The 27,520-nt window shown below is 31.4% G+C and overlaps 2 protein-coding genes across 8 annotated transcripts in view; one reads left to right on the plus strand and one right to left on the minus strand.

The window, feature by feature from the left end:
• The first annotated feature begins 364 nt into the window (after positions 1 to 364).
• On the plus strand, positions 365 to 2,955 carry LOC144848075 (meiosis-specific protein MEI4-like). 5 transcript variants are annotated; one of them, XM_078704749.1, is made up of 4 exons: positions 365 to 432; positions 1,707 to 1,998; positions 2,080 to 2,495; positions 2,593 to 2,955. In XM_078704749.1, exons 2-4 carry the CDS (start codon positions 1,740 to 1,742, stop codon positions 2,944 to 2,946), a joined length of 1,029 nt encoding a protein of 342 aa, XP_078560875.1. In that variant the 5' UTR covers positions 365 to 432; positions 1,707 to 1,739; the 3' UTR covers positions 2,947 to 2,955. The 5 variants fall into 5 exon arrangements, with proteins under 5 accessions (XP_078560875.1, XP_078560872.1, XP_078560877.1 ...); XM_078704746.1 differs by lacking the exon at positions 365 to 432 and adding an exon at positions 557 to 668; XM_078704751.1 differs by lacking the exon at positions 365 to 432 and adding an exon at positions 557 to 668 and having other exon boundaries at positions 2,083 to 2,495.
• A 615-nt stretch (positions 2,956 to 3,570) lies between these two features.
• The window catches only part of LOC144849171 (protein still life, isoforms C/SIF type 2-like), a 71,347-nt gene continuing 47,397 nt past the window's right edge, over positions 3,571 to 27,520 (minus strand). For 2 of the 3 annotated variants that reach the window (XM_078706194.1, XM_078706195.1), the window contains exons 9-28: positions 26,725 to 26,822; positions 23,033 to 23,176; positions 21,555 to 21,635; positions 19,854 to 20,102; positions 19,073 to 19,158; positions 16,847 to 16,916; positions 15,450 to 15,602; positions 14,786 to 14,890; positions 14,583 to 14,661; positions 14,190 to 14,291; positions 13,559 to 13,816; positions 12,847 to 13,226; positions 12,430 to 12,555; positions 11,183 to 11,389; positions 10,679 to 10,879; positions 10,235 to 10,249; positions 8,869 to 8,983; positions 8,109 to 8,273; positions 7,591 to 7,672; positions 3,571 to 7,215 (exon numbers count right to left, since the gene is read on the minus strand). In XM_078706194.1, coding sequence (XP_078562320.1) covers positions 6,378 to 7,215; positions 7,591 to 7,672; positions 8,109 to 8,273; positions 8,869 to 8,983; positions 10,235 to 10,249; positions 10,679 to 10,879; positions 11,183 to 11,389; positions 12,430 to 12,555; positions 12,847 to 13,226; positions 13,559 to 13,816; positions 14,190 to 14,291; positions 14,583 to 14,661; positions 14,786 to 14,890; positions 15,450 to 15,602; positions 16,847 to 16,916; positions 19,073 to 19,158; positions 19,854 to 20,102; positions 21,555 to 21,635; positions 23,033 to 23,176; positions 26,725 to 26,822 — 3,554 coding nt within the window. In that variant the 3' untranslated portion in view covers positions 3,571 to 6,377. The remainder of the gene's footprint in view (positions 7,216 to 7,590; positions 7,673 to 8,108; positions 8,274 to 8,868; positions 8,984 to 10,234; positions 10,250 to 10,678; positions 10,880 to 11,182; positions 11,390 to 12,429; positions 12,556 to 12,846; positions 13,227 to 13,558; positions 13,817 to 14,189; positions 14,292 to 14,582; positions 14,662 to 14,785; positions 14,891 to 15,449; positions 15,603 to 16,846; positions 16,917 to 19,072; positions 19,159 to 19,853; positions 20,103 to 21,554; positions 21,636 to 23,032; positions 23,177 to 26,724; positions 26,823 to 27,520) is intronic. The other variant, XM_078706196.1, reaches the window with a different exon arrangement.

Below are 27,520 nucleotides of genomic sequence, written 5' to 3' on the forward strand. Positions count from 1 at the left end.
AGTTTCTTATCTGGAGGATATTTTGTGCAACTCCTTAGAATACAATCTACCGCCTTCCTCCTCCGCCGGCCCTACCACCACACTTCCAATGGGAAGTTCACCACTGTGCGCTAATAGGCCTACCCATGTTGGTTGTACTTGCGCACAGTGATAACGAATAGGATACGATTACAATCAATGGGAAGTTTACGACTGTGCGCTACTATCTACTAGGCTGTGCCCATTTTTGGTTGTGGGAATGGCACGACGGATAAAATGAGAGAGAAGTTTACAGGGCTAGGTAGTGGAACGGACCTAGGCCTCTAGGTTAGGTTGCAACAGGACAGGCCGGGCGGCAAATGACCGGTGGTGTCAAATTGACCGGGTGGAAAATGGCCGAGGTGGAAAATGATCTAGGCTAGTTGGCAAAAGGCGTAATTAAGGTGGCAAAGGGTCGGAGGCAAACGTCAAACAGCTAGCAATCTATTAAAAAACTAGTACTGTACGTATATTATTATTAATATTACCAACAAAGCTAAGAGAGATAAAAGTTCTGTAGACTCTTCCCTACAGACGTCGATGGAGTAATCATCTGACTCCGAAAATCCAGAGACGAAAATCGACGGTACACACGCGGCGCGGCCACGGTATAGGAGTACGTCGTTACACACAAACAATCATCGGACACAGTATGTAGTTTAGGCCTAGGCCTATATCATATATTAGGCCTAGGCCCTAGCCTAGGTATAGTGCCTAAAGTTGGTGTATCCTACGTGGGATCTTAGACCCTCTCTAGCCTAGGCCTACTAATTAGGTAGAAAAGGAGGCTAGGAGGCTTAGTTTAGGCGAGAGGATCCGCCATAACTTTTAATTAGTGTAGCCAGCAGGCTTCTTCTAAACTAAGCTAGGCTAAGCCTAGGCCTAGCCTACTCTAGCTAGGCCTATCTATAGCCTAGGAGAATCCAGGCCTAGCCTAGGCCTAGCCTTTTTTAAATTGTATTGTGAAAAATCATGAAAAATGAAGATAAATCAAATCAGACTTTGATTTGAATAGGTTATTTTGTAGTTTTGATAAAGTTAATCCCTTAAAAAACTGAAAAAAATATTGTTTTCACTTATAAAATGACAAAATACATAGTTAAATTCAACCAAAAATCCAATGGCTGGCAGCCAATACGCCTCTTTTAACACGAAACGGAAGACATCTTCGATTGATGACAAACAATGCCGTGTAATGAAGAAAGCATAACCAACAGAAATAACATAGCGTTTTCATGGAATTTCAGGGACACAATTTTAATTTAAAAATCGTAACTCTTGAACGGAGGATCGTATGAGAAAAAAAAAAATTGTGAAATGTTCTTAAAAGATTGGCCTACATCACTGTGTGATTGAAAAAAATTTGAAAAATTGTTGAACACCACAGCCTCATACGATCCTTCGTTCAGGAGTTAGTTTTTTTAAATTAAAATTGAGTCCTGAATCCCCTGAAAACGCTGTTATTTCTGTTGGTTATACTCGGCTAGTCACTACTGTTTTTCATCTCTGCAAGATGGCTTACATAGCACGAAAATATGTTTAGATGGCCGAAGGCCTGATCTTTTCAGCAATAGCGTCTTTCGGAATCCGTTACCATGGGCAGTTGAGTTCCTGTGCCGGAACCCTAACCAGATTAGATTAGTTTTGCAGACCAAGAGGTTTTACAGTACGATCCAATTTTCTTTCAGTCATTCAAGATTTAGGCCAGGCATATTGAAATCATGGATATGCCTTCATCAATAAACCCTAATGATTTGAATTACATAAAAAGAGTAAAACTTGCAGTTGCAATAGCAGTAGTAAAGAACAAACCTAATGACATGCCAGCAGAAGAATATGCTAAAGAACTAAGAGAAACAATACATAACAGAGAGCGAAGCTGGAAAATTGAAGCTAAGCGACTTCAAACCGAACTATTAACAGCAAAACAAGAGCTTTTTAGAGTAAAGGCAGAAGAAAATATAAAATCAAATAAATCAGGTAATAATAGCATAAGTTGTTTTGTGGTGGAGTGGGAAGTTTTTATTTAAGATTTTTCATAATTAATCAATTTATTCTAAGTAGATGATGGAAATGAAATAATGGCAAGTACCTTCTTGGACAACTTCCTGACACCACCATGTTCATCAGAGGGATTAGTGAGAGATGACGATGGTGAGGTCTCTCAGGAATTCAACAGGAACATCCGATTCCTTCATTACACAACGTGTCTGCACAATCACAACAAATCTAGTCCATTTTTTCAAACAAAGGAAGCATTGGATATTCTTGAGAGTTCATTGAACTCTGTGGTAGACCACCTTCTTGAGAACATTGAATCTATTCCATCAAAGGATGTAAACTGGGGTATTGAGGGTGTGCTACATGTTATCGATTCAAAATCAAATGACGATAGTGAAAAGAATCTTGAAAGGAACTGCTGGAGGCTGGTACAGGGGTTGCTAAAGAGGGCGTTGATTGGAGCTCATTACAGACCAGTAAGAATTATATACATCATTGTCACGATTAATCCCACTCTAAGATACGCAATCCTCAACACCCATAATAATTTTGTATTTTTAATCTCTTCAACAGTGTCAACTTCAGCAGAGTATTATAGCACAAGTAGTGAAGCTATGCCAGGTAAAGTCGCTGTTAATTCCAACTTTAAAATTGCTCACTCATCAGATTGTTAAATTGTCAGAAAGTCTCCGGCAACACACAAACAAACAGTGCGAATTGAACACTGCTCAGTATGAGAATGGATGCCACGCTTTTGAAATACTAGAAGAATTATTATCTCTTTCGGTCACGTGGCAACATATTAAGGGTGACATTGCGGAAACTATAAAAGAACAATTGGAATCTTCACTTCTGCATATTTCAGATACATTTCCACTTTTTGCTCATTATGTATGGAAACTCAACTCTTACATGAATAAAGTATAATATATAGTTGTGTGTATATATTTTGTATAATGCTGTTGTTCTGTTGCAGTGAGATCCCATACTTAACTTAAGTTTAAAAATATTTAAAAAAATAAATTAATATAAAGTTATGTATTTTCCTTCGAATCACATAAATAGGAACATTTTTATATTTGAAGTACTGTAGGCTAGGCAATCTTAGCATTTTTGAGTGAATCTATAATGTGATTGGAGAATATGGTCACTGAACTATAAGAGTCACTGTGGTAGAGTACAAACCGACTCATTGATATGAATCATTTATATAGTGTAAGGGTCACATCATGTCTGTGGCAAGAGTTAATTTTCTATTCATGACTACCTAACTTCTTGAAAGAATACTCAGCGAATGATGGACACTGGACCTCTGGTTTGAAGTCCTTACCCAATTAAATTTGTTCTACCACCAGAACAATGGAGTGAGTTGGCCACATAACCCTGCCAATAAAGTAAGTGTTGATTACTTTACTACACCGACTTCAACTCACTCCTGTACATGTGCAGTATTCACACCCAAAATGTCTATTCTTTTCCCATCAATAAAATAACTTGACTTTCAACAAAACAATTTTACTCGAAGAAAATGTATTCTTTAAAGACGACGTGAACCATAAGCCAAAGCTGAATTTAATTGGGTTACAAAGTACATCGAAGACATAATCAAACTTACAAATAAAAACATATAATATTATAACATAAAATAAATAACACTGCACAAACTCACTAAATAGATAATATGGTCTTCATCATAAATGTATAAAATAACTAATTCATATTTCAATGTTTTTTATAAACAACATAAACATATAAGAAAATGCAGGCATCAATGAAAGACAGCATTTGAAATAAAAATTGTAAAGTGTAAAGAAACTCGCTTTTCTATTGCATATTTTGTTAACAGTGCTCTATATACAATTTAATTCACCAATTTTATAAGCCATTTAATTTAACTCTAGTAAAATGTGTATGATATATTTGTACAATGTAGATAAAAGTGTTTGGCTAATTTCTATAAAGATATAAAAGTCTCATCATACCCAATAACATGAAGAAACAAGTATGGCTAATAATTATACAATATATAATAACAACAATTGTAATCTAAATACACTTATCATTTGTATAGTACACTGTAAAAGTGTAAGATCTGAAAATAACATACAAAATGGAAGACTCACCAAATTTGGCACATATCTCGGGAGAAGGAAAGGGAAGTGGCAGGGGAAGTAGATCTGATTAGACAGAGTACAATTTCAATGTGAATATTACCTAAAACGCTCAAACTTCGACTAAACTCAGACACCATACTTGATTCCAGAATGCATCTAGGCTTCCTCAAGACTTGATGTTAGTGAAAGACCTTGGCTGGAAATAACTTAAACCCTCTAGTGAAATACTGTAGTATCACTGTCTGTAGTGGCGTAATGGTTATGAGTGCTCACTGGCTAAACCCAGCTTATGGGCCCGGATGGAAACAAAAGGCATTAAAATATGTCGAAAATAGCTGAAAATGCCCGAGGGCTTTATCATTGGACTGCCGCTGTAGAGATCATACAACAAGGGACCTCAGGCATCAGGCATAGTGGGTATCAAGCACTATAGGGAGTAGACCCACTTAATTTGGCTGTGTTGTAAATTTCATAAAGTGGAATAGTAATTTGGAAAAAAAAATATTGCAGAAATAAGATACAGTATACAAGAATAACTAGAAGATGACAGATGTTGGTGACCTTTAGCATCTTATCAGGCAGTCGATGGTTGTACATATCTTAATATATAGCCATTTATTTAAATAATTACTGTTTATTATGCTAGGCCTTAATAGAGAATAGTACTATTTTCCAATGTAATCTTATAAATGTATATATTATTAGCTTTATTATATTAAATTACATTACTTAACAATCAATTATACAATACCAAACAAGAGTATAATCTATATTAATTTAATATTTAAATTGATGGGTTAATGTACAGTAATTCCACAGAAGAATGTAAACTGGAATTTCTAATTGAAAATCCAGGCACATCATTCTACTGTAAATTTATTTTTATAATACTTTGGGAAAGAAATAACAGAAAAATGTCTAAAGCTGTTGTTTTAAGAGGAACAAACGATAATTAATATATTGTAAATAGTAATGCACACAATCGCATACAATATTAAATTAGATATATAAATTATATTACCACGATATATGTTCCATGCAGTTATAAATTAAAGTTTATTAAAATCAATGTCCAAAAAAGACAGCCATTTTGGTAATAATTGTATTGGCTATTAGGCCAGAGAAAATATATTATATGGTTCTTGTCATCACTTCTCAACATATTGGTTTAGGATTTGGCAAGGCCATAGCCAATCTTTGTTTTCTTTTTCCATAAAATGCGGCAAGTAAAAGAAAAGATAGATTTAGGCCCAGCCAGCTAGATTGATTTGGTTACTTTCATCTTTCTTAAGCAGATTTTAATCACATGCGCAAAAAATTGCATCAACTAAGAGTTGACATGTTATAAGTATGTGGCAGCCAAGCTAGTCCTAGATCCTGTTCGGCCTAAACATTAACACTACGGAAAGTTATGCTTTGTGAAAAAGACCGTTAATTAAACACAAGATTTTCATTTCGTCTCAAAAGGCAAACAAATAAAAAATAAACTTTTTTGATTAGAGACCAAATTTAGAACCATATAATCTATTTCACAGACCTAACGTTTTAATAAAATTATCATATTCACATATTAAATAGATGTATCTCAAAATTAATTTTCTGGCAAGAATTCAAATATTTAATATACAAAATGACAACATACAAATTATTATATTCCCGTTGGATTGGAAGATACTTGCGTTCAGAATTTCATAATAGTATTATAAATTTGTTTCTAATGGCATTTTTAGAGGTTTCTTTAATGATGATCAATTCTATCAAATGCCTTTCATATCAAAAGTTACAAACTGAGTATTTAATAATTTAAAACAGGTTTACACTCATTTACAAAAAAAAAAGTTAGTACTTTGTTATTCAGAATGTACTGGTCAATTGTATAGGTGTATTATAATATTTGTTGGGTTATTTTTTTTAAATCAATTTATTTAACACAAATTAATATGAAAATATTAACGTCCATTGTAAATTGCATTTATACATTACATATACATCATTTGTATTTGGGCTTTGTGGTTTTTGCCACAGGGAGGTGAAACATTTTGTAAATAAAACGGAAATGGTTTTACTACGAACCTATACATTTAAGGTCCATGGTTTTACAATTGAGGCAATTCATAGGGCGAGATGAGTTCCCAATTTGGTGAGATAACCTATAATAATAATTTAAACATTGCAACAGTTCAATATTATAGACTACTTTCTTTCAACTCTAAAATTTCTCTACCAAACTAAATCGATTGTACACTATTTACTATCTTCACTACAGGAATTGTTATCATTATTAGATTTGTATTGCAAACTTGTATCAATGGTGTTTTCATCCTGATCACATAGATTGTCATAGGTTGATCCAGATAATGTTTTAGAAACAGGCGGTACATCGAGTATAGGCCCTGGCAGGCCATTCAATGTAGATTCTAACCCTAATGCATCAAGGCCTTGGTTAAGGCTTGTAACTGTCTTTCTATCATCAAGAAGTTCATCGCTATGCATACGTGTCACATTGCGTTTCGTTGGAAATGTGTTGTATTGTGGAACACTCGGTTTCACACGTCTGTCCTTGGAAGCAGTTTCAAACACTCTTAAAAGGGCTTCAAATTGAGTTGTTTCATTGTCTTTGGAATTCTGGTCAACATTTGTTGCCGTTGATTGTTTCTCTGGACTCAAATAAAATGGTTGAGCATCGTTCATATGGCTAGTGTGCATAATGTTATTGTTGGAGTTAAAATTTAGCGGTAATGCATGAATTCCTTGTTCATTATAGTGACCGAGTTCTAATTCATTCTCTAAGATTTTCTCATAGTCAATTGGTTCCTCAGACCGCATGGAGCTGACCTGTGAACTGCCATCGCTCGACTTATCGCTGGCTTGTGACCCTTCCTCACCATGGTCTTTATTTGATGGGCTATCTGTACTATCAATTACCAAAGGTTTTCTCCTTGGTGTCCTTCCTGTGATTGGTTGATAGACTTTCTTTTTCTTAAGTGAGTTGTAGCGTCCACCTGGTAATGCTTTTCCACGATTATACTCTTTAACTATGCTTCTCAAAGATTTGACAAACGCCGTCTTTTTGGCCAGTGTACTGCAAAATAAAATAACAAACAAAAAAATTGAAGCAAAACTTGAATAGGTAATTTTTACAATAACAATAATTATTCTATTCCTTCAGTAGATGAAAACCTTAAAAATGCACATTTTTTGTACCAGTACTAACTGAAAGTTAAGAATACTGTTTGGCTTTTGGTTTTGTTTTTTTTCACAAGACTAATGTACAAGATTTTTTATCTTCCCGAAATCCGCTATCAATGATTTTCTTATATAAAAATTAAGTAATATTTATTTTAGAAATTAGAAACTTATTTGTTTATTCTTTATTACAATTGTATCAAAATTCTTTTGAAAAAACTTTGACAATACTATGGTAATTAAAAAATAAAATACACTATAGTTGACATACCAGCAAGAGAATTGGAAGTGTTTTTCTGGACATCCAACTGATTTTATGTGAACCAGTTCCCATAGACTTAGGTACTCTGTGTCTGCAATAATAAATAATAAATGTAATTAATATTTTGCTTTTATTGAACTGCAGTTTGGAAATATTGTATTTAGTGAAAAATCGATAGCAGATTTTCCAATTACTTATGTGATTTCTATTGTCCGACTTCTCCTCAAAGTGATCCTGAAGGGCGATTTATACAGACAAGCGGTAAAGCCAAGAATCTAATCTATCCTGAGGCGATACTGCCCGTTCGAAATAACATTCTATATATTTTTTTCTGGTTCCGTTACCGCTCGTCTGTGAAAATTGGCCTTTACTTGATTGCGAACATTATATGAGGTAAAAAGTATCATCTCAAAAGTTGCAATTTGATGTATAAAAACCTTCCAAGCATTTCAACATTCCTACTAAACAGACTGAGGGCCATGGATTAAGAATTCGAGAGAATGAAACAAGTTGATTAAGACACTAACCATTTACAGTACTTTCTCTCACTTGTAAATAAGCAACCGGAATCATCCATTTGAATCGTATATCCTCAGTCGTGTGAGCTTTCAAGGTTCCAGTTGATTTATCTGGATACTTACTCCTACGCTTATTTTTCTCCTTATAAATTATAACAATAGCTGGTCGGAACACTAAATAAAAAAACAACAAATAATTAGTGATTTTTTAAATGTTAAAATATTGTTTGAAGGTTTGCATAGCGAAATCAATATGTTGATATAAGTTTTGCGGTACACCACATATCTAGTTCTGAAAAGAACTGTTGAGTTTCTTGACATTTTGATCAATATATGTAGATCGTCCGCAGAAGTGAGAATGGATGATCCAGGTATGTTGATTGAAATGTTGAGAAACACAACAATTCAACTTTTTAGAACTACCGTATATATACGCGATGTTCAGCAAACTTTATATCAACATATTTAAGTGTTATCAAGTCAAGTAGAGTGGCTGACCGGTTAAGGCAGGGCGGTGCAAACTATTAACGATACTGTTTCAAAGCACTCCTCAACCATAGTGGTAAGAACAAGTCATTTTTTATGAAGACTTAAACCGGAGGTCCATGTACATATCTGACTTGTGTGCACTTAAAAAAGTGCATACTTTGGTGTTTGTACATCTATGGGAATGGCAACCTTGTCCATTATGAGATGATTGATGATGATAATTATAATTATCAAAATGAACAATTAAGAAAAGAGTTTCAGAGATTGTGTAATTGCATACCAAATATAATAACTTCAGGTTCTTTTCCCTTCTTCATTTTTCCAATGTCATCTTGGCAATTCAGCCATCTTGCATTTGAGTACATCAAAAGGTCATCCATTGCTAGGTCAGGCACCTAAGGTTAAAGGTGAAAACAACATTAATGATTCAGTACATGGAAACAGTGACAGCAACTAAATTTAATGAAATTGAAAAATAAATGTACACAATTTAATGTACTGCGTAGACAGTGCTGAGAACCTCATGTTAACTTGTAAACAATTGCAGTAATACAGTTTTTCAGTACACCTCCAGTTTGTCAATTACAGTGTGGTACAGTATTTTTATTTTCTCCATAGATGTAATTGTTTATTTGTAATAACTAAAACATTAAATTGATAAAATAGGGGCTGGGAAAAAACATGCACAAAAATAAACTAGGGCTCTATAGCGTAGGAAAGACTACAAAACCCAAAATTAACCAGAAGATTAGGTTTATTTAAAATTTAAAACTGGTCCTTAATAAGCTGGTGTCCTGTGTGTGTTAGTTATTTACCATGCAACATCCATATAAGCGCAATAAACAAAGAGATTATAAGTTAATATTGCTTTGATAAAATTAAAACGTGGAACCGGAAATGTTTTAGTGCAAAATAATTTAATAATCTCTGAAATATCATAAATTAGTATTATAGAATAAAAAATGCCTTATGTGCAATTTTTAAAATCAAACACCTGCGGAGCCTAAGATTCTTATTTATATTGATAATCACCAAGATTTTCATGCAGGTGAAAAAGTGCTTCATATGCAAAAGTTAAAAACATGAAAATAAAATAACATTACATAGAATAATGAATATGCTTAGGTTTACACTGCAGATCAGAACCAACAGATATTTGTCAGTATTTAATGATTTGGTAAGGTTGTCTGAATGTAAGGGTAATGAACTGGTCAAGGGCAGACATGAAGAACTCATGTATAATATTTGGTAATTGCCACAATTGAGGTTATCTGATCAACAGTGAAAACCCATGATACAGTAGAATATAAATACTTTAAATTGTACTTTGTATATTATATAATATTAATTTTTATCAAAAGTTTGAAAATAAGGAATTATTAGAAAAATTATTGAGTTTAATTTTGGATACAAACATTTAATTAAATAAAATTTACATTTGTTTTATAGAGTTGGATTAAGTTTTGCCATACTATTAATGTTTTTAGAGTCAATATATATATAAAAAATTAAAAATATAATATATTTCAAAGTACAACATACACCATTATTGCCAAGGTATTGTAAATCTATTACCAAATATAATATAAATATTAATTATACAGTACATAGATAGGATGTTAATGATTAGGTTAAATAATACTTGCCTTATTTCCGATTGACTGAATATTTGAAAGGAAACGAAGAAGAAAGAACACAAATGAATGAAAGAAAACATCAAACCATTCAAGAAAGTTAATAGAAAACAAGTGCCTTACTATTTTATTCTTTAATTGCTTTAAATAAAAAGCTGCTTTAAAAAATGTATATTTTAAACAGTATTTATGTAACAAGAATCTACATAACTTTTTGTTTATATTTTAATATTATGCACAAGTAAAGTTTAAAAAATAGAAGTCAAACAAAAGAAATAAGATACCAAATCACCACAGAAAAGAAATAGATTTTTTTTTGTTAATAATCAGCAATTCACTGCAAACTTGTTAATTTTTCACTAAGAAATAAAATCAATTGCAGTTGCATTCATTTTTTTGTATTAAGAGATTTTCATTTTAAAAATGTTTTTACCAAGAAGTTTGGCATTAGCATACCTCTTTCATGACGTGATATTGTTCCGACACTAAGGAGTCAAACACTTCGCCAAATTCTTCATGAACTCGCATCATTTCGTTTATGTGTTCAGCCACACGTTCCATGCCTTTCAATGCCTTACTTAGGTGATTATATTCAGTGCTTTCTTTGTCAATATTGCTCTTCATCTCTGATATCAGCAGTGGATATTTTAATACTCTCTGTTAAAAGTTGAAATATTTAATTGTTCACCTGATTTTTTAACTCATTCTTAAAACTTTCCTTTATTCATTCATTTTTTTATTTATTTGACAAACATAAAACAAACATAAAACAAATGTAAAAAAGAAAGACAATTAATTTAGTAACAATACAACGCCAGGCTAATTCAATAGCTAGCATACAATGTTCGTACGTTACCGCCAGCTAGGCCTACAAAACTAACATTGTTCAAAATAATTTGACTGCATTCTGGGCGACTTAATCTAGAAAAGATAGTGAGATATTACTACTCCTTGAAGTACCTGGATTGGTTTAATAAGATAGGATGCAAGTGAAGCGGAATGCTGATGTTTTGGGTTCCTGGCATCAAGGAATGCCATTAAAGGAGCATTGTCTGATGCTGGTTGAAGGATCTTTTGAGCTTTGGAATGGCTTGCACAGAAAGAGCTATACAGCTTAAAGTAGTCCATATACCGTAGAAATGAGTCGCTGATTGAGTATAAAACAGGCTGAAAAAAGAACACATCAATAAATAAATATTAACAATTCTTATTTGCTAGAAATTAAAGAATATTTCAAATTAATAACATTATAATGACAAAAACGCCGAGAATCTACGGCATATCCCTGCCAAACGTTAACCAGATCCTATACTCTTCTTATAATCCATTAATATAATGTCTAGTGTACATACACACCAGCATTTTAATTTAGGAAGCTAGGAAGTCTGGCTTAGAAATGCAACAACAAAAATTCACCAAATAATAAATGTGTCTATGAGGTTTTTCTTGTTCAGTTATGTAATATATCTTCAGCACTAATGAAATACCTTCAACTGTCTTGGTTCTGATTGATGACAAACTAGACAAGCCAGTAAATAAATCAATCAATCAACGTTTATGTTGCAATTTTGTGTTTATAGCTTGTTTATTGTGACAAGATTCTATTTTTATACATGAATTAAAGAATTGCAGGGTGTATATTTGCTTATAATCATGTTTGTAACCTCATGTGGTGATCATTTATAAAGACAACTTATCTAGACCACGCCACTCAATGAGACGAGATCTACGCACAAATTTAATTTTGTTTTAAATGTTATCAGATAATATAAAAAACAACATATCGTTTTATTTATGCACCTAAGCTACGGAAAGTGCAGGGAGTTTTTATGGGGCAGGTTTTTGCATGTACCAGTAAACAAAATATTTTAAATACACAAAGTATCTGTTGTATCTGTTTGTAAAGCAATATTCTTGGTGAACAACATTGAATTGTAGTATTGATTATTTAATTAATAAATAATAATTAATAAATCAGTGCAAGATGATAGCTAAAAACATGTATAATGAATTGCTGTGGAGTAACAGCTATGAGCATTAAGCATGGCCCAGAGGAAAAAATATGCATTAAAATATGTCGAAAAAGGCTAAAAAAAACAGCCAAGGCCTCTAGCGTTGACGGGCACTTAAACTTACACCAGGGGCCTCAGGCCTGTGCGTTACGGCACTGTTTATTGGTGATTACCAGCTGATACGTATTGACTTACATTATAAGATGCAGGATCACAAAGACTTTCAAACTCAGCATCATCTCCTAAAGAATCTTCTAAACATCGCAGGAATGTCTTCTGGAATTTGATGATTTCTTTTACATTGCCAAATAATGAGTCAATCTGAAAAAAAAAAGATTAGTTGATTATTATACAAATATCAAACTGGTTTGTGTTTTGTTCATCAGTAGTAGCACATTTACTACTTTTCAACATATTATACAGTAGTAGGTTAAAGAGTCTTATTACAAAATTGTACAATTATTGTCATATACTATTCAAATAGATGTCGCCTCTTTTCACTAATATTAAATGTTTGATATTGATAACGTGAGCATCACAAATTTGAATGATGAGTAATTTGTTCATACTTTTGATTTATAATTTGTAATTGAAATTAAGTGTTAAACTTACTTCATCAGCTGACAAAAATGATTCCGATTGCAAGGGTTCCAAATACCTTCCAACAAGAACATTTAAATCCTTAAGGTATCCTCTTTCTGTATCAATCAATTCCATGATGACCTTGCGCAGGCGACTGGCAGCAACCCGCTGATCTTCATCTGTTGATGAACACTCTAAGGAGTTGTGACGTGATGGTATTGTGCGGCAGAGTTCTGTTATTTGTTCTGCATCCTTAAGAAGCTGTTCGATTTGGCCCTTGTCTTTGGTTTTGTTTTCTTTGTTCATCTCTTCTTCCTCATTTGGATCATACATATATTTGATTGTCTTTGTCGTGGAATTAGGTGAGGTTTCAGAGGCAATATCATATTCTTCTTGATCATCTCCAAAAACTTTTAAAAAAATATATATAGTACATTGCCTAGCTAAACTCTAGAGTTCAAAGCACTCGAGTTTAACTGATGAATATGTAAGCTGCACTTCTGACACCGGGAAGAGAATCGAAGTGAATGGGGTCACTCCAGAATTTCTAGTCATTGTGAATGGGAGGCCAAACTAGCTCTCCACATGTTTCTCCAGAGTTTAGTCATGGTGTTTTATGTGAAAGGGGTACAATATATGAGTGATGGTGATTGTGATTATGACAATGGATAGTTTAATTTAATATTTTCTTTGTTGGTAACATACTGTATATGAAATAAAGAAATGAATGAACATCACATACCAAGTGGAGCAGGAATAACCAGTTCATCCAACATATCATCAGTGAGACGTGACTGCGTTGGCGGTGGTGGACATGTCAGCTGATCAATGATTTTGTTAGTTTCCTCCATTGCATTGGTTTGTGGGAAGATTGCACGACATGAGCGTACTGTTAAGGTGAGCGTTGACTCATTTGCGATCAGGTTCTCGATAAACAGCATGTCAAGATCACAGACAACCCTGCCGTTAATTACTAAAAGTTCATCCCCAACTTGTAAATCTACAAAATGAGACATTAGGTAATAATTATTATTTTAAAGTAGCAACATGATCTTATAATAAAAGTGGTAGAAGAAATATCGGTTTGTTTCTTATATATTTTATTCAATTATGACTAATGAGTAGGTTTGCAGAAAGAATGAAGTGCTAGGCGACCGAAGACAAACATTACAATCATTTCTAGACCTTAGTTTCCAGGAATTGCAGTTTTCAGAATTGTTTAGGCAATAATTACAGAGATTCGCATATGACATTTTATGCCTTCAAACTTTTTTCATTGTGGAAAATGCTATCATTTTGTCTTGATACCCAACAGTATCTTTAATACTTAATGTCTCAATAGATCTAATTCTGTCTAAGAACTCAGAACTTACCATGATGATATGCAAGGCAGTCTTTTTCAACTTCACTTATAAAAACACATAATTGGTCTTCTTGCTCTAAATCATCTCCTAACTCGGCTTCTATCGAAAAACCTGTAACAGCAAGACAATTGCTGATTATGAAACTAGCAAACAGAGCAGTATCATTAGAATAAAAGATTTTGGCTTAATAATGTAATATCCAGAGTCGCTAGTCTGTGCATATGTACTACAAAATACATACATATTATAAGCTCATTCTGAGCATTAGCACCACCATTTTTTGATTCATTTTCTTGCATAATTCCTATCTTTATTAGATTACAAAACAAAATTATAACATTTATGATACTCTGCTACATTTTAATATGAAGGAATTGTCCATATTTATAAATAAATTCTCACCAAAGTGCATTTGATCATTGAATTTGTAGAGCTCCACTTGGTGAATGCTTTTGGCACATATATCAATTTCATCAAATTTCTGCGGAAAGTAAAATAATATATGATGTTGAAAAATTAATTTGAAACATATATTACTATCATATTAATAGTAAACATTCTGCAAGCACATCATACGACATCAACGTAGTATAAGAATCACTCACCCCAAGTTCTACAATGACCGACTTCTCAGGAATCTCATAATTGAAACCATATTTCATTGATTGTTTGAAGCGTAGATAAAAGTTATGATAGTCCATTTGACGTTGCTATAAAGATAAGAAAATTACATTATTATATTAATATGTGTGATGCACAGAATCAAATATTTTTTTTAATAGTGTATTTGCATCAATAACTGAAAAATTTTAGTGTGATAGATATTCAACTGTTATAGCATAATTAATTATAGTAGTGATATGAATAATTAATGATGATGTCAATTAAGATTTTGAAATATAATAAACTGTTTGCAATTCCAAATTAAAGTTTATCAACAAATGTATTACAATTTTTAATTTAAATTTATTTATAGAATATAACTAAAACATGAGGTAAAATAATACATTTATTTTTGAATACATAAACACATCATAGATTATGATAAAAATGATGACAATAATGGACTGTACCACTATCTGATAGGTCAAATGTATCTTTTCTTTTCATATGTTATTACCCTCTTTGGATAGATAGGGCTATTGTCTGTTTATCTAGGTAAGCTGGGCATGAATGAGTCATAATAAGTTTATTATAATAAAACTTATTAATGAATACACATTATAAATTGATTTTTGCATTTACGGTAATCAGGAAATAGAAACTTACACTGCAGCTGGAAATAAGGAGGTCTTGCACTGTCATGCCTGGTTTAATTGTCGCCATCACACTGTGATTGTCTGGAAGTTTAATCTTCATTGTCATTCCATCGGAATTAATGTCCGACATGGACGACTCGCATCGAGGCAATTCCTCGGATTCCTGTGAAAATAATTATTTTTTACCACATTAGTCCATTTTTGAATTATTACAGAATTGTATATTAATATTAAATTCTTCATCCCACCAGAATGTTTTTTCTGTGGTGAACTGTATAATAATTGACTTATATTATATTATTGTATTATTCAATACAATGGAGTTATTTGTAATACAGTAGAACCCTACTATCTTCGTCAATGGCCAAGAAGAGTCTACACAGTGAATATTATCCTTTTAATGATTAACTCACAAATCATGTACCCCGACAACTAAATGCATTGCACATCTTTACAATCATTTAAGGGTTTTTATCATAATGTTCTATCAGAAAGCAATTACGACATTTTAGTCTGACAGAATAAATACAGATTTTAATCCATGTAAATCTGCAATAAATGTTGCACACAATATTAATAATCTCCTATTATTCTTATGTATTCAAACGATTGCAATTCGTGAAATCTCAGGAATAGTTAAAATTTGTTTACTGAAATGTTACTAAATTCAAAAGGTGTACTGTGATTGGTCATTTGAATACCAGTTGTATGTGTGCAGTAATTAACAACTCAGAAAAAAAAAAACATGCCTCTCGCTTGCTGTGTGTGTTTTTCCCGATATTAATACAAGGGGTGCTTTTTACAACATTACAAAATTATGCTGATGTGAAAATGGTATTAGCTGAGTGGCACTTTAATGCCAGTGAATATTGCATACAAAAAAACCTATCTGACAACATACTGTACCCTGGATTAGACTTAGAAATATTTTCAGGTCTGCATTCTTTTGCTTCTATTAATTATTTATCATGTGGTGAAATGTTTATTAGAATTTATATTAACATGTAGAGTCCTAATACAACCATATTATAAATCACTCACTGTAATACAATTAATTGGATGACAGATTTAAATCATTTATAACACAAATACTTTAGCATGCTGTGCTGTACATGTTTTCCTCATTCATTTGTTATAGATAAAAAAACATTTTAGTTTCATTATTTTTTAAAGTTGTCTTTTTGTTGTGTAATAATATGCTTTAAGATAATTTCATTTTATCTTTTTTTAAAAGAAATCTTTAAAGGCTCTATTTAGACCACTACCAATAAAATGTTTCTTTGGTAGGGAATTATTGTAACTTCATAGAAATAGGTACAATTGTCTTTTTTTTTCAAAATAATCCTACCCTAAAAAGGTGAAAATGTAGTAAATGTTTATACTTTTAATTGTTTGATAAATACTTACTTCTTGTATATGAATTCCATTCAACTTATTTTCATTGTCATTTTCATCATCATTCTCTGGTGCATTATGTCTATGAGAAAATAATAAAGAATTATAAGCATGTGAAATATAATGTATTGTAACAAACAAACTACAAATGAAATATGCAAAGCATATAGGCATAATTGGCCTGAACATTCATTGCATGGCTACCATGTTTTAATTGTACCATTTGTTTTATCTGGAAATAGAATACTTTATAAAAAATAAATCTGTAATATTTTAACATAATTTTCTATTGATTTGAATAATAACATTATTAACCTAACATTTTTAGAATTTGTGACCATATTTCCTTTTGTACTATTTCTTCAATAATAGAACTTCTTCAAAATGGATAATTGCAAAATAATTGTTAAATTAAAATGCTATCTTAGGTAATCTAGGTCGACAATTGAACTCGACCGAGATTGTAAGCCTTAAAGGTAATTATAGATTTTCAGTCTTATTCCTTATGAAATAGGGTCATCTAATAGTGGTACTTACTTTATAATCAATGATACAATTGTTATAATAATTACAAGTAAGATATTCAATGACTTCACTGATAATGCACTACACTACCTACAGTGCTTCAATTTATACCACAATCAATAAATTATTTGTTTCAGGACATGTTTTGATAACACATCACATGTTGCACTAGTAAAGTTAAGTTGTAATAATAAATTATTGTTTAAATGTTTGCATGGCGAATAAACACTAGGCCTAGTAAAGGTTTGCGGTACACCATGTACTTCCAAATAGGAAAGTAGAGAATGTTCAGCATTTAACTTATTGTTATGCTACAACTGTTTTCTGGGGTTATATTAAGACAGTACTGTATATAACCATCTTCTAGAACAAGGCCTATCATTACTTCAGAAGACTGTTGTGACAGAAAAAAGTATGTGTAAAAATAAAACCAATATTAAACAAAAAAAGTAATAATAAAAACTGAATAATGAAATAAATGATAATGATAACTAAACATGGTGATTATGATGTAGAAATCAGAGTAATCATTAAATATCAAAAGCAGTATACTGTAAGCCTCATTGGGACATATCTACTGTATCAGGGGGACACCCCCTATTAAGGGGACACTTGCTGTAAAATGTTTTATTACTGTGACTAACCCAACCTCATTCAAGGGACACTTTTTGGGTCCCAAATGTGTCTCTTTAATTTGGGTTGTACTGCATTTGGTACCATTAATTGTATTTGGAATATAGTTAAAATCCATGCAACATTTTAAGACAATTGAACTGAACTTGAATATAACCGATTATTACAATCTTTACAGTAGTTGATTTTCTTTGACTTGGTTTTGCATTGTCAAACAAATCAGTTTCAATATGAAATTTAAAAATTTCATTTAAAAAAATTTAGGAAAATTCTAAGAAACAATACATATATTGAATTAAAGTATTAATTTTGGCCATGACATAAGCCTGATTATTTCTATCAATATTCAAGTATAGTTTTCTAATAAAAATCGCTTAATAATGACCTCCACAATATGAAATAACAATCACATCCTGTAGTGTCACAATTATCTGTTAAATAAACCTATTCAATTTTCATTTTACTGTTTACTTTATTTTAAAATAATCTAAAAAATAACAAGTATACAAAAACAATTCTTTATATAACAATCACAGAACACAATACTTTAAAAAATGTATTTAGGTAATTAATCATTATACTTTCTACAAAATAAAAGAGATAAAGGTTGGCGGCTTTGTAAAATTACACACATGATGAAGCAAACTATGTATGTATGTACTAGAAAAACAAAGCAATAAACACTATAAAATGATGGATGCATAGATCCAATTAAAATCCAAAGATTATAAAGACAAGCCTTTAATTAAACAGAGAGATCAGAATTATATATTTTACACCCGTAAAATCCAATCCGAGGTGGATCTAGAATTGTCGTAAAGGGGAAGTCAAACGATGAGGCACCTCAAATGAAAGTTTTCAAATTGATGGATAGAACATTTAGAACGTTATTATTAGTTAAAGAACTGTGACACAAACAGCTCTGAGATTACAAGTTGGACAGGCTTGCTTGCTTGGTCGCGCTGCTCCAGAGAGTATTCTTTACTCAAACAAGCGCTAATTTACATAAGTGTGGCAGATACAGATTAAAGTGCGTATAATACTTTTTATTTTTGAAAAATAATTTGAATGAATACTTACTCGTTAGGCTTTAAATCTTCAGAATCTGCAGCACTTAATATACTTGGTCTGTTCCTAGCAGAATCACCTCTTCTTAAAGTACCAAACTGCAAGAAGATACAACATATTATTATTATTATATTATCAATTCATGGATGTAAAGAGAATGAATGAAAAGAAATTCCAGCCAACCTAAAGCTAACATGGAAGCCTAATTTTAACAAAGAACTCACCCAAAACTGTTTAGGGTATCTGAAATTAAACTGTTTTATATTTTTCCTAATCACCCTTAACTGTTAAGACTGCAATTCCATACATTTTTAGCATAAAACCATTATGAGAACTTGGGAGGAGAGAGGGGAAAATGATTTAGTCTACCTTACAGAATATCCAGCAGACAGCAACTTTAGTATTTATGTTTGTATAAAGTTTGAATATGATAAAAAAAAGAAAACTATTGTTTTTTATTAAAGTATACAATATAATATATAATCTTTGGCAGAAAAATTATTTTATATTCATTTTTATTACCGTCTGTTATATGAGTAGATATTTCGATATACAATTCTATTTTTTATTTTATGACTGTATAATTTTAAAAAGGTATGCAAAAAAATGTAATTTTGATTTTGTTTGCACACTTGACCTATTTATGTGTTCTCTCTGTACAAAACAAATTTCAAATCATATTGTAAATTGTATGATATAAAAAAAATATCTAAGAGTGGCTTATGCATTATGCTTTGGTTGAAAAGTATAGAAGAGTGTTGAAATCAGACACAAAATTAATTTGGAAACTTACCCAATTCTTGCTTTTTGGTTTTGAAAAATGTCCCTGCATGCCCATGGGACATCGAGCACTGACCATGGAATGAAATGAAGACACGGAAAAGTATCCCAGTTTACTGAGGGCAGTCTTTGTGGGCTTTGAAGCGCAAGCAAGTAAGTTTTTGGGATTTGGGAGTTCTGATCCTTGTAATGAAGCTTGGTAACAGCGTAATCTGTATGATTCTAGATGAAATTTTTCTAAATTGTAACCCCATTGTAGTATCTATAAAATATAAACAAAGAAAAAACATTTAATAAGAATTTAAATATATTCATATTTAATTATTTTTTAATCTGCATGTTCTTTCTAAAGCTCTTTCTACACTATCAAACTTTATGAGACAAAAATTATGATGTACCTATATATGGACAAGATAACATCATATCACTACCATATTTGGACACAACATACTATAGTTTGATAGTGTAAACAGAGCTTTATGCAGGCTTGCTGGGCACAAATTAGATATACATTTTAATTATCTTCTTAATAATAATAATCATTAAATAAATATTATAGTTAATTATTTCACTTCACTTCAGAAAAAAACAAAATATTTAAAAATAGATTAGTATAAAATTGAAACAGTAATTATGGTATAAGAGTGAAATAATATATTTTTAATTTAGTGTTTCTTTCAAAGATAATTATATTTTTGATAAAATAGGTTCAGATAATAAAACCATTCCAACTTCTATGATAATACATAGATAATGAGAATACAATTTTAAAAAATAAAAAACTCAAAACAAAAGCTGAATGAAATACTTAGGAGCCCTCCTGGTGCAACTATTTTAAACTTTTAATACTAATATATTTTATAATTTGCTAATTATTATCTGGCTTTATTGTGGAGTGACCTAATCTTTCTCATTTTGGCCACCTCTGAGCACAATAGAGCTGTTTTGTTGGCGTTTGTTTGTTTGGCGAATGTAATATTATAGATAATTTTAAAGAAATGCTTCTTTTTTTTTTAAAGACAAATGTATATGTAATGCATGTTCATTTAAAAAAAAAACCTAGAAAGAATTATGCACATAGGCGCCGTTATGATGGAAATATCACAGACTGTCTACTCTGTCAAATTTTACAACTTAAGACTGGCAGCTGATCAGTAAACTTTGATGGTATTTATAGCAGTGTTTTGCTAATAAATAAAATATATGCACATGCAATGCTTAAACAAATGTGTTTGTAATAGCTGGGGTTGTTATGCTGTAGAATTGTGTCCATTTGAATGGAAAACTGTCAACTTTATGTTTTAGGATGGAATGTGACTCTTGTGAGGAGACAGATTAGAAAAATATAAACAAAAATGTTTAAAAAAATAAATAAAAAAACTTCTCCTATTAAGGAAATATTATATTTTAACACTATATTGACTAACTCCTAATAAGGGGACAATTGTTGGGTCCTGAATGTATGGTTTGAACAACCACAAAAAAGAAAACTTCTGCTGGCAAGAAAAAGGTTCTTGAGAAGAGAAAGAACAGCTTTAAAAATTATTATTATTATTTTTTACTCAATAGAAAAAGGACTTTAAACTATTAAAATGTTATCCATTAAATTAACTGAAGTGTGAAAATAAATTATTGTTTACATACTACAGTATGATTAGTATTATAGTATACTGTGTGATGGAGGCATCAAAAAAAGTATTCTTTTTGGTATTACCTGGTTCTTGATGGCATCTTTATTTTTCTGTTCTTTGACAACTGTTAATTGCAGCTCTGCCATCTTTTTCATCTTGCCCTCCTGTCAAAACAAATTGTATGTCATTTACAATAAACACATTTAACAACATAATCCATCTTGCAGACATTGCAATCAGCTTCAAATATTTCTTTCAGTTTTTCTTTCTCGACATGACGCACTTATTTTACATGTGTAACATTTTCAACATATACACTGCTAACAAACATATTTTTGCGTGTGATAAGTGCCATCAATTTTGTTGCAAAATAGTAAGTGGCAGGTAAATCTTACATGTTTTGGAATTCCCAAGTTTGTTTTTTCAAAACGTGAAGAACTGTAGGAAGGCTATAGTCTTATTGCGAGTGTGTATTGATGTATTATTGCAGTAAACATCATATGATAAAGCATTTGGGGTTACAACCCATCTTTAAGAATCTGAGTAATTTTCATGCAAAATCATTTAGTGACAGAAAATGTATAACATATTATGTAAATGTTGGTCCAAGGAAGTCAGGCAACCAGGTAGTTACACACTTTAGGTCAATCAATGTGTGCCAAGTTTGCATTAGCCAGAAGGTGACCAGTAATAGGTGGTGGCTTAAACCAGTTTGATAAATAAACTATGACAAGCAAAGGTTTCGGTTTATTCAGTGCAATCTATATATTAATCAGAACAAGCAAAATTGAAATAAATTGCATTCTTTCTTTAAAATAATTCTTTCCAAAAAAAAAAAAATATTTATTAATATTTTTGACCTTGATTTTGAATACCATCCCAACGGTAATTCTTTAATATCTTTAAAATCCAGACTAAGCCAATGTTTGGACTTCAAACATAAGCTTTTCCTGCACACTGGCCAACAATATCTTCTAATTCAATTGTCTCGTGTCAAGTGTATTTTACAGCGAAAGTGATTCGTAGGTAGTTCCGAGTAGCGGGGGGTGCACAAGCGTAGCAACCGCAGTCGTGGTCAGTGACCCACGACCTACGATTCAGACTCAAGGTTAAAGGACATCTGTTGGCTGGTTAGCCTTCGCATTATTAATATTTTGATTTAATAAAGGTTTAAATTGTTTGTGGTGTAATCACCTTCTTTGATTGACATTTAGAGTTAACAGCTGATTGAAGATTATTAAATAGGTCACATGACTTATTGATTGACTGTTTAATTGCCTGAGGTCAAGTTCAATAAGACCAATTGACCAGCCCAATTTGATTGATTATAATCAATTAATCATTAGTTTTCTAAATAGTTTTAGATAAGTATATATATATGATTGGTAAATAGGTTGACTACCTATTTAATATTTAAAAAAAACACTTTTGTTTTCATTTTTAGGAAAAAGGGGATGGTGGTTAAAGCAGTAAAGCTTGCTTCCCGCTAGGACGCAATACAAAAACGTTAAACGCAAAGTAATGTGATGGTAACTGGTGTAAAACATGACAATCTACTAACATTATCAATCTGTTGTTCCAGCTTTTGGAAGTAAGTCCGCAACAATTTGAGAGTATCATCCTTCCCATGCTGCCTTGCAAATGCTGACGAGCATGCTGAGTGAATTGCAGTTATCCAATTTTCAAGTTCAATCTGTGTTGGAGCCTGAGAATATAAATAATAAAATATCCCTTAAATTGTGCCTCTCAATATGATAATGAAATTTTATTAGAGTCATAAATAAATATGAATTGGATAAACTACCAGTTAAAAGAAGTTTGCATTTTTAAAAACCGTTAGGGTCTGTGTAAAAATGTTTTACTGCATTTACTGCAGTAACTATATACATTTTTTTATTGCAAATATGTTTCAGGGTAGAAGTCACTACAATAAACAGAAAAAGCTTACAATCACCTAGCAAGCTTTCTTTGGTGTAATGCATATCAAATCTAATGAATCAGCAATTAATTGCATAAAGAGTGTAACATGTAGTTACCACAGTGCAGTAGAATAGCACAGAAGTATTCATAGGTTACTCAAACCGTAAATACTGTACGTACTATAGACCTACCAAGCAAGTGTTTTATTGGGATTAGAAATTCTAAAACATCTTGCAATTTATTTTTATTTTTGGAAATTCAACTGCTTATGAAGTTGAACCTCTGCTGTACACCAGACATTTGTGATTGGTTAATTTTGAATTTTGTATGAAAATTTATTGACATTGAAAAATCAAAAATTTGATTTGACAATGAATAAATTCATATATAAAAATAAATCCACACCTTTAATAAAATATAAATATACTGTAAATGAATCAAAATGCTTGATAAACCTCTCATAAGTGGCCATATCTCCTATAAGTGAAAAAGTTCCCAGACCTGAGGGTGTTTGCCATTACTACCAAAGGAGTAATATTTACATAAACATTTATGATTTAATATTAGATAATTTTAAGTTCAAAGAACGATAGCAATGACTTCAAGTTAACCAAGGACAATGTGTTAAACAAAGGAAAACCTATGGGTCGCCAGATCATAAAAATATCAATAAAACTGTTATTGCACTTAATTACAGAAACTCAAAAACCTGCAAATATAACATTTAAAAACAAATTATTAAAAACAAACATTACAATTTGTTTTGTTTTTTTGGCCTATTTAATTTTAGTGCGTTGGGTTCTTATCAGTTGATCTCAATCTGCTCCCTAATACAGTGGTGGTTAATGAACCATGTTGGGTCGTCCCACTTTGCTAGGAGGTAACTTTCAGACAGTTAACACAAGTTTTTAATACAAGAAAACAAAGCAATACAATAGGTACAAAAGAACAATGTTAGAGTGTTAAGAACTATTTATTAGGAGACTATTCCCCTTAAAATAACTATGGTACATTAACAATAAGTATTGTATAGAAAAAAATCCCAAAAGGGCGGAGGCTGATACAGAAGGTAATAATAGAACATCAGATGTGTCATACTGAACTACGCCCAATAGGTAATCTGTTCCATAGGCATAGTGCGTACACTTAATCTGTTAAATATATTATATTTAAATTATTTCTATTTTTATAGCAATCTTCAAATATTGCACAAACAAATAAAAGTAATAATAATTTTAGTAGAACTAAGGGTATACCAACTCCCTGTGTTGAAAAATCGTCAAAACAAAGTGCAGTATAACAGTATGTAGATGCTAACTAGTACAATATGAATATATAATATATTACATAGAGATACTAATAATATAATATTAATTTTACATTAGAAAACAGAAATGGAAACCACATAGGTCAAATTCAACGTTTTATATGTGCTACAATCCTTGTCCTATTAGTAAAATGGACGAGTCCGCCAATACGGCAAAACCACGCTGGTGGTTTTCAAATAAACCAAGTGTTTTAAAACTATTTATGTAAAAAATCCTGTACCCTAATCTTAAATATATTTACATATTACAAATAAGGGATAATAACTCTTAACTTTCGTGAAAAAATTAAGCGTTTTGGATAAGTAGTTTTTCAGCAACTGTAATTTTAGTTTTAACGTTACGTTCTGACTGTTAAGGAAAGCTTTGTCGACTTCGAAAATTTTTGCCTATCCTTTAACACTAGCCGGTCACTGACAAACTAAAACACTGCTTCAAAAAAGGGGCTGTGCCGACGAAGTATCTGAACCAATCAAATTTTACTTTAGGTCATTAGAAAGCTTGATTGATTAGCTTTTGCATGGTGGAACAGCCAATATCATTGGATAACTAGGTCAAACGTTATGAACGTTTTTGTAAAGATCTCAACAAATTTGCAAAACAAGCCTATTCTTTAACACAGGGCAATTTTCAAATCGTCTAACTTTAAAAATCAATGCCGACGACGTTTTAAGTTTTTTTAAATTAAAAAAAACATGACATTGTAGGTACTTAATTAGGCATTACAATGTCGAAACAGCCATAAAAATCGGTCAATTAATAACAAAGTTACATTGAAAAAACTTTCAAAAAATAGCTGTTTTTCGGTGATTTCGTGCCGTTTAGCGGAAATCGCCCGGATTTTTGGGTACATAAAACAAATTGTAATGTTAAATAAATGAAATATTAACAATCAATAAACACATGTGTCACAAAGTAGTTTTTATAATAAATTTAAAATAGTATCTTCTGTGATCAAAAATAATATACTATAAAGTCTGCAAAAATATATATATTTTGTTTAAATTTAGGAACCATGTCAAAATTATTATTACTACTGTAGTTACTGCAGTAATTACATTTTGTTTACTCTTTAATTAACCTGTTTATGCAATTATTTAGCTACTTTGGGGTAATCATACTCTACTGTTTACTGCAGTGACTGAAAAACATTGAAATATTATACTCTAAAAATTTTGTTAAGTCTGCAGATAACTGCAGAAGAAAATCTTGATGATCCTTTAAATATTAAAGCTCAGGTACAGGCATGAATTTTAAATATAATATCTGGTTAATTGTACATAAATCAAATATTTGTAACAGAAATCAAGACGAAAAAACATGAATTTCCCTTAATATGGACAAATACAAAATTTGGCATAATTCTGCCATAAAAACCAGGAAGACTTTTTTCAGTAGTTAGGTAGTTTAACCTAATGTAATAACATGTCTGGTGACTCCCTAGAAGGTGAAAAAAGATAGTGGATATACGGTGGATAATTTTTGCTACAGCATGAAAATAAAAATCTGAAGTTGAATAAAAATACCAGAAATGTAAAATTCAAGTTATATTACATATATTTAGTCATCTGATAACATTTTTTACCACACCGTTTATTTTTCATAGCTTTTTAAAATGCCTCTCTATTTACAAAATTTGTGTACAAAAGAATAGAGATTTTACTGTGTAATTTGAACTATCCCCCCACTGATAAGAAAGTGCTCAGTTTCAACAAGCTCGTGTAACACAAATAAAATCCCAAAAATTATGAAACATTGGGGAAACTATAGATCGATAATTATTGGAATGTATGATCAATAGAAATTTTTTGCCCGCACCTGGCCTTTAAGGTAGCATCGCTATTTTAGGTTTGCTATTTATGGAAATAAGATTACAAATGACATAATAATCACATTGTGGATTATTCAATTTAATCTTAAAAACAGGTTTCACGACATTAAGTTACAGAGCGTGGATAATTATTCATGTTCTTATAATACCACACATCATTAGGCTCAGACAAATTACCTGTAAAAGATAGGCGTCTCCAAAAGCAGTGCTCAAACACAAGATGTTGTCCTTTTTAGGATGTTCAGGTACAGCTTGGGCAATACCATTTTCCACAACTAGATGGACGAAAGATGCATACAATATTAATATTAAATCTATTATTACAGTAGGCAATAAAATTAACAACAAAATAATAAAGAATCCATTCACGCTTCTTGAAAATATTATTATACTGTGGTGGTGTAACCTGACTGACTGACCATAAACAATTATAAATAATGTGTTAATAAAAAGAAAGCTAAATATAGAATCCCTCCATTCATGGTACATCCCTATTAAAGGGACACTACATTTAGATGCTTAATAGCGGTTCTACTGTATGTGCAAATATATGGTATACAATTCAAAGAATTTAGTGATCTAAAGTTTTATGGTTCATTCCAGAATGAAACTCTTACCATAGCCTTGTTCGCAGTGGACTAAATAATTGTCAATTTTAACTTTAACAGAAGGCACTGAATTTTTAATACCAACAGAGTTTACCAAGACTGTTATTATAATAGTAGTCAATAAAATTTGGTTTAATTAATTTCATGTAGCCGGTCATGACGTTTTTTTGGCAATTTAGCGAACAACTAAATAAATTCTAGTATAATACTGTAGAGGATCATGGTCCTAAAAGCATTATCTAAATTAAACATTACTGAATAAAATAACTGTGATAGATAAAATTCAAAAGATTCTAAATACAGTACAATATTAACATGCATCATATATCTCGAAATATGTTTTACAGTTATGATAAGAGATATGT

This window comes from Antedon bifida, chromosome 7, assembly GCF_963402885.1.
Source record: "Antedon bifida chromosome 7, ecAntBifi1.1, whole genome shotgun sequence".
NCBI lineage: Eukaryota > Metazoa > Echinodermata > Crinoidea > Comatulida > Antedonidae > Antedon > Antedon bifida.

Coding starts and splice junctions, on each gene's coding strand:
- LOC144848075 (XM_078704749.1), top strand. CDS start 1,740: ATGGATATGCCTTCATCAATAAACCCTAATGATTTGAATTACATAAAA. Junction 1,999..2,079: donor TATAAAATCAAATAAATCAG/GTAATAATAGCA, acceptor ATTTATTCTAAG/TAGATGATGGAAATGAAATA. Junction 2,496..2,592: donor TTGGAGCTCATTACAGACCA/GTAAGAATTATA, acceptor TCTCTTCAACAG/TGTCAACTTCAGCAGAGTAT.